The sequence below is a fragment of the Balaenoptera borealis genome, assembly GCF_965194805.1.
Source record: "Balaenoptera borealis genome assembly, chromosome: 1".
Lineage (NCBI taxonomy): Eukaryota > Metazoa > Chordata > Mammalia > Artiodactyla > Balaenopteridae > Balaenoptera > Balaenoptera borealis.
The window spans coordinates 41,654,680-41,666,643 of record NC_138860.1 but is presented as its reverse complement, the minus strand read 5'-3'; the positions used below and the strand labels follow the sequence as shown (position 1 = coordinate 41,666,643).

At 38.6% G+C, this 11,964-nt stretch overlaps 1 protein-coding gene across 3 annotated transcripts in view; it reads right to left on the bottom strand.

Annotated features, from left to right (window-relative positions):
• Nucleotides 1-2,662: 2,662 nt before the first annotated feature.
• Nucleotides 2,663-11,964, bottom strand: part of FLVCR1 (FLVCR choline and heme transporter 1) — a 38,170-nt gene continuing 28,868 nt past the window's right edge. For 2 of the 3 annotated variants that reach the window (XM_082400057.1, XM_082400058.1), the window contains exons 7-10: nucleotides 11,439-11,544; nucleotides 11,106-11,217; nucleotides 5,740-5,807; nucleotides 2,663-5,571 (exon numbers count right to left, since the gene is read on the bottom strand). In XM_082400057.1, the coding sequence (XP_082256183.1) occupies nucleotides 5,497-5,571; nucleotides 5,740-5,807; nucleotides 11,106-11,217; nucleotides 11,439-11,544 (361 nt within the window). In that variant the 3' untranslated portion in view covers nucleotides 2,663-5,496. The remainder of the gene's footprint in view (nucleotides 5,572-5,739; nucleotides 5,808-11,105; nucleotides 11,218-11,438; nucleotides 11,545-11,964) is intronic. The other variant, XM_082400056.1, reaches the window with a different exon arrangement.

Below are 11,964 nucleotides of genomic sequence, written 5' to 3'. Positions count from 1 at the left end.
GAAAGCCAATCTCTTTTCTAGAACAGTGGTTCTCAAAGTGCGGTTGGCAGAGCCTTGGGAGTCCCCAAGACCCTTTACAGGGAATCCATGTAAAAATTCTTGTAATAATAATAATACAAAGAAGTTACTTGCATTTTTTTACTGGGTGACATTTGCAAAAAGCAGTGACTGGTAAAACTGCTGGCATCTTAGCCCAAATAGGGCTGTGGCACCAAACTATACTACTGGTGGTCACTGGATTCTTCACCACCACGCATTTGCAGTTTTAAAAAAGTCAGTTTCACCTAAGAATATCCTCAGTGAAGGAGTAAGAGCTATTGAATCCCGATCCTTGGGTATATGACTTTTTAATATTTTGTGATGACATGGGAGGTATGCATAACCCACCCTGCCACACACCAAAGTATGAGGGTTGTTTAGAAGAAAAGCACTTGTACAATTATTTGAGTTGCAAGCTGAACTAGAGCCTTATTTTCACAGAAAATCATTTTCACTTGAAAGAACGACTGACACAAGTTACGGTTACCTAGACTTGGGCATTTAGTAGGTATTTTCTCAAGAGACAATGAAGTGAGTCACTTCAAGAAACAATGAAGTGAGTCACTTCAAGAAACAACTGACAGAATTTTTTTTCCAATGATAAGAATCAAGTTTTCAAACTAAAATTAGCGTTTTGGAAATCCTGCATCTGCCAAAACAAGATTTAGAATACTTGTATGAGCTTGACTGCTTCCCAATACTTAAAAGACTTTCTGATGAGATCAGAGGTGATTTGTCTGGCATCATATAATGAAATATATCAATATTTGGAAGAGCTGCATAATTCAGTGAAATCCTATTTTCCAAATGCCAATGCATAATATTACAAAATCATGCATGGTTACAGATCTATTTAAACAAGAAGACAGACCATTAGATTTTAATGTAACAAAGTTTCAGATTCCACATAGCAACTAACTTTTAAGACACTAGCAGTTCGAATTTTGGTATAGTATTAAAGAATATCCACAATTACCTGAAAAGACTAGTACAATACATTTCCCTTTCCAGCTCCATATACCTGCAAAGCTTTCCTTCAAACATGTCAAAATAGCGTATCTTTACAGATTGAACACAGAATCTAAGAATCCAGCTGTCTTCTATAAAGCCAGACATTAAAGAGTTTTGCATTCTTTAAACATTAAAAAGAGTCACTCTTCTCACTACCTTTGTTTTATTTTGGGAAATAGTTATTTTCATAAAGATGTAATTTATGTTAAGATATAATGAAGTTATTTTTAAATGAATCAAGTAGTTTTGTTTTAGTTTTCTAGTATGATACATATTGATTTTTAAGTGTAAAAGAATTTTGAGATCAAAACCTTTGGGAGTCACTGCCCTAGACCAACCTTTCATCTGGCCTCCAGTCTCTATTACAGTTTCCTTAATAGACACTAACCCATTTATTAGTACACAAGACTAGCTTCCGGAGGATTTGGAGTGGGCAGACCCCTGCCCGGTTTGATTTGAATAGTGCAGGCCACCACATCCCTTCTCCCCAAATATCTTCTCTGTTGACCCTCCACAGGACTTCAGATTTTCCTCATTGGTATTCTTTTTGATATGTCACTTGAACGTCTCTCTTCAAATTTAAATACATGTAAGTGGTAGTCATTGCTAGTTACCAGTCATTAATGTATTAAAATAATGCCTTTTTTTTTTTTTTTTTAATCTTTTGGCTGCACTGCACGGCATGTGGGATCTTATTCCCTGACCAGGGGTCAAAACCGCACCCCCTGCATTGGAAGTGCGGAGTCTTAACCACTGGACTGCCAGGGAGGTCCGAATACCCAGCTTTTGAGTGTTGACTATGTCAAGCTCAATTCTAAACACTTTTCATGTATTATCTCATTTAATCTTATGAAGAATGAACATTTATCCTACCCTATTTTCAATGAAGAAACTTGTAGATTGATATTATTACGTTAATCAGCAAGGCCTTGAGGAACAGTGACACATACTCGAGGATATAAGGTCCCATATAGGCACATGCTACCAGGAGAAAAAGGCAGAGAACAGTCTGGAGCTTAGATGTAGTGTCCATGATGGCTCATGGTGGGCCGCCCATCTGGCCAATGAGAGGCAAGCACCAAAGTAAGGGGAAGAGATTGAGCCCTGGCTACTTTGCTGGTTCAGCCCTGACCCTGATCTGGACCCTGACCCTGGTGGGCTTTGTTACCTTGTACAGTAAGTCCCCTCCATACGAACCTTCAAGTTGCGAACTTTCAAAGATGCGAACGTGCATTTGCATGTCCAATCACGTGCTTTTGTGTACCTTACTGTACAGTACTATATAGAGTACAGTAGTATAGCATATTTATTTCAAGCCTAGTATGTCTGGAAGCAAGCGTGAAAGCAGCAGGGATGTAGCTGGTACTACCGCTAAGAAGTGCCAAGCAATAACAATGGAAACAAAAGTGAAAATTACTTTGTTGGACTTACAAACAAATTGGACTTAGGGATGCACTCTTGGAACAGAACTGGTTCATATGTAGGGGACTTACTGTATTCCACAAACCACCTCTCTCCCTTGGCCCATTCTGAAATGTTATAATCCCTTTCCATTCCCCATGTGTACTAAAACATCAGAACTTAAAAAAAAAAAAAAAAAAGCCACACAAAATTAATCTTAAAAAAATAAATTTATCTCGTCTGAAATAACTGAAGAACAAGCATACAGCTAAATAGTACAAAGAGCAAAAATTAGAACATGAAAAATGACTTAAGACAGACAGGCATTCTTCTGGCAATACTCTATGTTTACACATATTTTTAAAACACATTTTTAAAGACATTTCTCCAACATTCACAAAAGGCAAAAGCTATATTTGCAACATTTATAAATACAAGAGATTTTGAAAGCATCCAGTTTCTTTCTAAAATCACTTGATTAAAATTTACACAAGTGATAGTTACCAACTCCGTATTCCAAAGATACGACATAGAATTACATGACATTCTTGTTTGATATATTACAGACAAATTTAATTCAAAATACAGAAAAATTATCAATTCATTTTGTGTTTTGTCACATCATATTTCATTCTTTTTCTAATCAACAAGGAAAAATACACATGACATATATGTATATATGCTTTTCAGAAATAAAATATTCCAACTTTTATCTGTAATTTGTTCAAACCTCAGGAACTTGACAAGTACATGATTATTTGAAATAACATTGACAGTTTAAAAGTAAAAACAATTATTTAGAGGAGGGACCTTAAAATATATTTTTGGCCATAAAATCTGTGATGTAAATATCTAAGGAAGTTAATGATTCAGCATATTCTGCCTGAACTATCACCAACTGAACAAAAAGCATAAAAGCAGATTTGATTTTATTTTTTAAAAATTTTGTCATGCATTTTTTTAAATTAATTTATTTTTGGCTGCGTTAGGTCTTCATTGCTGCGTGAGGGCTTTCTCTAGTTGTGGTGAGTGGGGGCTACTCTTCATTGTGGTGCACAGGCTTCTCATTGTGGTGGCTTCTCTTGTTGCAGACACAGGCTCTAGGTGCATGGGTTTCAGTAGTTGTGGCTTGCGGGCTCAGTAGTTGCAGCTTGCGGGCTCTAGAGCAGAGGCTCAGTAGTTGTGGCACACGGGCTTAGATGCTCTGCAGGATGTGGGATCTTCCCGGACCAGGGTTTGAACCCGTGTCCCCTGCCTTGGCAGGCAGATTCTTAAACACTGCACCACCAGGGGTGTTCTAAAAACAGATTTTAAGTTCCCTGTATCTACAAGGTAACAACCACAGTTGTTTATTCAACTGTCCAGGTAATTTTTCTCCAGCTAGATTTAAGTTCCTGTGGTACAATGATTTGGTCTATCCCCCGATGAGTGCATTTAAAATTCAAAAAAGATCTCTGAGATCAAATTTTACACATTCATTATACGGATGAGGAAAGTGCTGCCTGATTTACAGGGAAGCTAGAAACAGAACCAGGACATAGACCTGAAGTTCCTGATTCCCAGCTAAATTCTTCTGGTAACACGTTCTCCAGGGTAAGATTCCACATAATTTACTGTCGTTTGGTTACAGACAATGTTATCATTTCAGTATAAAGCGATGCATATAGTACACCCAAATCAGAATTGCTAATTCACTTCAAGGATATTCAAGGGAATACCTGATTGGCTTTTTGTGTTTATGTGGACATAATATAAATATTACGGCTGTTTAAATGCCATTACTCTAAAGATATTCCCTATCTGCTTAGAGAGCCAGGACACGAACAACACTGAGATTCTCACTGTAAACAAAACGCAGTGGTAGGCACTGTGGAAATGCATTTGGTCCTATTCTCCTTACCCTGAGCGTGTAAAAGAGCAGACTGTCCCGGCAGTTCGGAGCCTATGCACATTCTGTGGTGAAGCAAAGAGCCCACTCCCCCAACACGCTGAGGGGGCACAGGCCTGGGCAAAGGACTCCTCAAAGAATGATACAGACTCCATAAAGAATGATTTGCTGAATTAGAACAGACAGCATCTCAAGAGGTCTCCACTAAATGGGAATGCCTAGGCTACCTGAAGTTATTACAGATTTCCTTATCTCAGGAATCTTCAAGGCAAAAGTATAAGGTGTGATACAAAAAATCATGAAAAAGCCAGTAACACATAGGATGACATTTTCTTACTAGAAAGTTATATATTGAAGAAAAAAAAGAGTACAAAAAGGTAGTGGATACAAAACTACTCTATATCAAGTTGGAGTGAAAAATATAGTGTTAGCATTCTTACGATGAATGGGAAGGCAGCACAAAGAAGAACTCACGGTAATGAGTCTGTGTCTGGGCTACTTCGCTTAATGAGAACATATGCCTAAGACCAAAGTTATGGGTTCCGTCTGCACACTGAAAAGTTTTTATGGCCACTGACAGTACCTGTTACAAAGCATTTTCTAACAAGAATGTAAGAAATGGGAAAAATCTTAAGAGGTCATCTGGAAGTCTCATCCCAATAGTGTCATTTGGTGGGTTAGAAGTGTCATATTCATAGACTGTATTCACACTGAGGGGGCTTGGACAGCTGGTCTGAACAATGGAAAGGGAGATAATTAGGAATACATTGTACACTTGGTTCCACTGGATAGTTTTATATAAACAAATTGCATGTACGCCTATGTGACTTGAAGGGATTGGACCTCCATATTATCATTTTAGAAAGCCTTCTAAGCTTCCATTTTCTACAAAAAGAACATTTACTTTTGAAAACCAAATGTCAAGAAGCTTACTTTTAGGTCAATAATATAAGATGGGACACTCATTAGATAAATGGTAGTGTTAAAATGATGTAAACAAAAGTATTTTAAGCAAAATATTGCTTAAATTAACAAGTAAGAACAGTACTTGCATACAGGAGTCATACAATAATTTTCAAGTAAGTGTCCGTTACCCACAACCTATGAACTAAGCTTTATTACTCAATTATCACATGATATTAACTTTTCCTTTCACCTCAGATTGCTGATTCTGATTGCTTGGACATCAGAATAGTTTTTGATTCTTCATCTGTGGGGCTATCAACTGGTACCTGTAGAAAGAATAAGAGGATAAAAAATTTACAGTATGTATCTGGCATATGCCATTATGACAGATCCACAGGAATAAAAAAAAACAGCTGATGGGGTAGATGGGTTTATACTCACTCTCTATGCACACATTTCTCAATAGTATAATCATAAAAATATTCACTACTTACAGCTTTAATATCGCCATTTGTAATTCCTTTATTTATATTGTGTCTTTTCAGATCGGACTTGATTAATGCTGCAAACAGAGAAGCATCAATGGAGTTACCGTAGAGTATGTATAAATATACTTTTTTCTAAGCAGTACAAAATCTTTTTTGATATTGTCAAATTCAGCACTCTACAGTACCATAATATTCCATAACATTCTTGTAGCCTGAAAAAATAATAGTATCTCTCTAAGCCATTAACTTAATTAGCAAGTCATTCATTAGTGAACAAATACAGGATGCTAAGAACCAAGACACAAAGATGAAAAGCACCATTCTTTCCCTAAAGGACACTCCAGTCTAGAGAAACACTGACATGCAAACAATTATAACACTGCATAACAACTCCAATAATGCAGGCATGCACAGCGTGTAGCGGAAGTGTGGGGAAAAAAATGCCTATGTCAGAAGGAAATCAGGAAAGGCTTACCAGAGGAGATATGTTTGAATTGAAACTTGAAAAATGAGTTGGAACTTGCAAGCAGATAAGAGGAGAGGGGAAGGCGTTCTAGGCAGGCGGAAACCAGTACATGCCAAGAGACCAGGACAGGAAGAGTACAGTCTATTCTTGGCACTAGAGGTAGTTTGGAATCATTGGAACATCAAGTACAAGAGGCAGGTGGCAAGATGGGAGGCTGGGTTGGCAGGATGACATTGCGTCTGAGTAGGGGAGGACGTGATCAGGTCTGTGTGTTAGGGAGCTCAGTCTGGCAGCTGTGCGGGGGATGTCATCAGCAACAAGGCTAGAGGCAGGAAGGCCAGTCAAGAGGCTTTCATCCTGCTGAGAGGTGGTAAGGCCTGCACGTGTGAGAAATGGTGATATAGGGACAGGTTTCAGAGATATTTTAGAATCGAACCAATAAGACTCAGTGGTTTGAGGGACTTCCCTGGTGGTCCAGTGGTAAAGAATCCGCCTTCCTTTGTAAAGTAATTATACTCCAATAAAGATGTTTAAAAAAAAAAAAAAAAAAGAATCTGCCTTCCAATGCAGGGGACGCTGGTTCGATCCCTGGTCGGGGAACTAAGATCCCACATGCCGCGGGGCAACTAAGCCCGCGTGCCAGAACTACTAAGCGCATGCGCCTCAACGAGAGAGCCCGCGTGCCGCAAACTACAGAACCCACATGCTCTGGAGCCTGTGTGCCACAACTAGAGAAGAGAAAACCCGCACGCCACAACTAGAGAGAAGCCCAGCGCTGCAACGAAGAGCCCACACGCCTCAGCGAAAGCCCCGCGTGCCTCAACTAAGACCCAACGCAGCCAAAAAATAAATAAATAAATAATAGTTTTTAAAAAAGACTCAGTGGTTTGATAGGATATGAAAAATGGGGATTAGGGAGGGGGAAGTGGGTGACTTGCTTGGGCAACTGAATGGATGGAGGTCCTAGTTATTGAAACTGAAAATACAAGACGAATTGGTGTGATTGGGAAGGTGGTGAGTTCAGTTCTGGACAGGTTGAGTATAAAATCCCATGGGACATCCAGGTCCAGAGATAAATAGATGATTAGACATATTGGTCTGAAATGTAAAAGCGATCAGGGTCTGGAGGTACAGATTAATGTGGTAGTTAAGGCCATAGACTGCACAAAGAGAATGTAAAACAAGAAAAGATAAAAGTTTGTGGGTAGTTAAGTAATCTAATCAGTCATAAAGCAAAGTCTGAAAGGTGAAAGTAAAATCAGTCTTAAAAATTAGACTAATGCTTCTTTAGAAATCCACACTGCCCCTTATAATTCTGTTCCATCACTGATACCAATATTTTAGAAATTCAGATATTTACGCTGAACTAATTGGATATATGTAAAATGGCCCTTCTGAATGCATTTAAATGATTTTAAAGTGATGTTGTGTAACAAGCTCATATTTACAAGCAGCTTGACATTAAAACGTCATGCTTTAAATTGCAGCAATGATCGATATCGGCTGATCCGCTCGACATTGTTGTACAATCCACCAAATCAAAGAGGCTACTCATTTTTTACAGGGGGAAACTGTGGCTTTCTTTACCATTAATATTAATCATAGAATTTAGAAACACTGTGAAGTGTTTAGAAACACTTTTTTCAATGGACATAAATGGGCTAAGGAGCATATATAATAGACTTTACAGAGAGCTGTCAATACTGGAAAAGCAGAATGCACTGCATTTAAATGGTAATTCCCCTGTCAAAACAAGACCTGCTGGGCTTCCCTGGTGGCGCAGTGGTTGGGAATCTGCCTGTCGATGCAGGGGACATGGGTTCGAGTCCTGGTCTGGGAGGATCCTACATGCCGCGGAGCAACTGAGCCCGTGAGCCACAACTACTGAGCCTGCGCGTCTGGAGCCTGTGCTCCACAATGGGAGAGGCCGCGACAGTGAGAGGCCCGCACACCGCGATGAAGAGTGGCCCCTGCTCGCCGCAACTGGAGAAAGCCCTCGCACAGAAACGAAGACCCAACACAGCCAAAAATAAAAAAATATAAGATAAATAAATTAATTAAAGAAACGTTTAAAAAAAAAAAACAAAAAAAACAAGACCTGCCAACAATTCTCAAAAAATGTAAAAAGAAAAGGTACCACTTTCACCACACCTCAGGAATTTCCCAGCCTTCTCTCCTCTGTCTAAACAAATAACTACTCGATATAAATCCATCACCTCTCTCCAGTAAAATATTCAACATATGAGAGACATTGATTAGCATTTTTAGGTGGCAAAAGTATCAATGTAAAACTAATTTTAAAGATCTTTTTTTCACTTCTTAATTAATTTTCTGTACTTCACCTGTTTGAATTAACATTTATGAATCTTACTATAAGATAATGTGAAAAGAGAACACAAAACTGTTCCCTTTTTTGGTGCAACAGAAACACTCTATTTGATAGCTAGGTGTTACTTCCCTGGAAATTAAGAACAAATATGGAATTATTTATGACAGATCAGTAGTTAAGACAGTTAATGTATTAAATTACATACATTCAGTTACAAAACATTCAGTTTTGTATGCTTTGTTTTACTAACCGAAGAGAATAAGAGGAAAACACTTCCATGGTAGGATGCTTTTCTTTGACGAAATGGTACATTTAGTCCCTTTGAGTGTAATGAATGAATGACAGTGACCTTAGGTGGTTGTGTATTTCCAAAATAACTGCTTATCACTGGTAAGCACTTATCATATTGGGGGTTTCAAAAAGAATGATCAGGTATTCAACGAATATAAAAAGAAGCCTTGATTCATATCTTTCTGTTAGAGTCTATCCTTGAATCAAGCTATAGCAGATCAAAAAAGTAATCCCTCTTCAAGTCTCCATGGCTTCTGTCTCTCATGTTGACAAGGGGACTCAGAAAGAAATTAACAAAGTGAAATAACAGTTGAGGCCAACACGGGCCTGGAAGCACTACTGGATATAAATCTTGCTTTTTTTTTTTTTTTGGCCACGCCCCACAGCTTGCGGGATCTGTGTTCCCTAACCAGAGATTGAACCTGGGCCCTGGCAGTGAAAGCTCAGAGTCCTAACCACTGGACTGCCAGGGAATTCCCTGTAAATCTTGCTTCGAAATTCATCCTTACACCCTTGTGCCTGGACAAACTATGGATAAAAGTTCTTTTACATGCTCTTTTTCTGGAGATTGGGCACTATTCTCTTTCCTGCCCATGTCTATTCTGACTAGACCTAAGAACTGGCAAATAATTCCACACGCTATTTCCACCACTGCCATTTGACTTCTTCCCATGGTTACCACATTATAATAACAGCCTGGGATTTCCCTGGTGGTCCAGTGGTTAAGACTTCGCCTTCCAATGCAAGGGGTGCGGGTTCGATCCCTGGTTGGGGAGCTAAGATCCCACATGCCTCGCAGCCAAAAAAACCAAAACATAAAACAGAAGCAAAAATTCAATAAAGGGGCTTCCCTGGTGGCGCAGTGGTTGAGAATCTGCCTGCCGATGCAGGGGACACGGGTTCGAGCCCTGGTCTGGGAGGATCCCACATGCCGCGGAGCAACTAGGCCCGTGAGCCACAACTACTGAGCCTGCGCGTCTGGAGCCTGTGCTCCGCAACAGGAGAGGCCGCCATAATGAGAGGCTCGCGCACCGCGATGAAGAGTGGCCCCCGCTTGCCGCAACTAGAGAAAGCCCTCGCACAGAAACAAAGACCCAACACAGCCATAAATAAATAAATAAATAAATAAATAAATAAATAAATAAATAAACCCAAAGTTAAAAAAAAAAAAATTTGTGTGTGTGTGTTTAAAAAAAAAAAAAAAAAATTCAATAAAGACTTTAAAAATGGTCCACATCAAAAAAATCTTAAGGGGACTTCCCTGGAAGTCCAGTGGTTGAGAATCTGCCTTCCAACGCAGGGGACATGAGTTTGATCCCTGGTCAGGGAACTAAGATCCCACATGCCACAGGGCAACTAAGTCCATGGGCCGCAACTACTGAGCACACAAGCCACAGGCCACAACTAGAGAGAAGCCCATGTGCTGCAACAAAGAGCCTGCACGCCCCAGCGGAGGATCCCACATGCCGCAACTAAGACCCGACGCAGCCAAAAAAAAAAAAAAAAAACTTAAAAAAAAAAAAAGCAGCCTGTGTGATACATGACCAGGCATGTCCTAGGTGCCAGACACTACACTAGGAGCTTTTCATCAACCGTCTCAGTTAATCCTCACAGCAACCCCCCAAGGCAGGCTTTTGTTGCTGTTGTTGTTTATTTTTTATTCGTTGCTCTAGGGATTACACTGTGCATCTTTAATTTACCACAATCTTCTTAGACTTTATATAGAATTACTTCAAGAAAGATGTAGAAATCTTGCAATAGTATAGTTGCATTTCCCCCTTTCTTTTTGCTATTTTTACCATATTTATATTACATCTATATACATTTTTTTGAGATACAATTCACATATCATAACATTTACCCCTTTAATGTATACAATTCAGTGTTTTTAAAATTCTATTCAAAAAATTGTATAACCATCATAAATCAGGCTTTTAATACCCTATTATATAAATGAGAAAGGGAGGATGTGAGAGGTTGAGTAACTTTTCAAAGTCACACAGCTACTGAGCAGCAGAATCGGAACTTGAGGCCAGGTCTGTCCATTCCAGGCCTTTACTGACACTTGTTACAATGGTTTTGTTTTCTATGCATAGCAATTGCGTTGAATTTGAAACCTGAAAAATGAATTCATAGATTCATATCCTTGAAGGGAAACAATAATATCCTGCTTTTTATCTCATTTTTTTCTTGAGTTCTGTCAAGCCTTGAGAAGCAATATAAATGAAAATTAAATACAAAGACGACATGACACGAGTACTTTGGCAGGCAAATTCCCTAATTTACCTGTTAAAAGAATGCCTACAAACATCCAAACACAGAGGAAAACGTTCCCTGTCCTAGGACCATAGTCTGATGTGAGCTTTCCTTGCGCCAACGTGAATAAAATTCCAAATATCTAAAATAAAGTAAGAGAAATATTTTTATTGTTTGCTTCTTTAAAACAAATATAATGTTTTCCCCAGAACTTTTCTTAACTATTTTATTCATATGATTTGGCTTCTAGAAACATGCATTGAAAGGTGGAATTTTTAAAACAAAAGCTATGGTCAAACTCATTACCCACTAGGCTATTTGGTAAACTAACGGTCTCAGATTTAAGAGAAATCAGAGGTTTACCTGTGCAGCAGCATTAAGAAGACCAGATGAAGTACCTTCAGACTCAGGGTAAGTGATTTCAACAGCAAATTCAAAACCCAAGGGGAGGTAACCAGTCATGAAGAAACTAAGAAAATAAATCCAAAATCACAGAAAGAATCATTAAAAGGACAATATCACATATTGATGCAATTGCTTAACTTCTCAGACCTATTCTAATTATCAAGTAAGTGAATGTTTTGAGGTTGGTATGTGAAAGGAAGGCACTATTATGATTCACCAATTAACCCAAGGACATGAGAACTGAGACGCAAAACCATGAACTAGGAAGCAAAACAATTTCTAATTTTTTTTCCTGAGAAAAATTTACCCCTAGTTTTCTAAGTCAGTTGTCTTTCTAGCCAAGTAAAGTTACTTGGATTAAGTAAGGCTTATCCATTTTTCACCGATAGTATAGCAAAAAAGTAATTTTAAGCTAATTTTTTATAGTTGTAAAGAATTACACATTGATGTGCACGAGACAGATCTTTTAAAGTTTAAAATATTA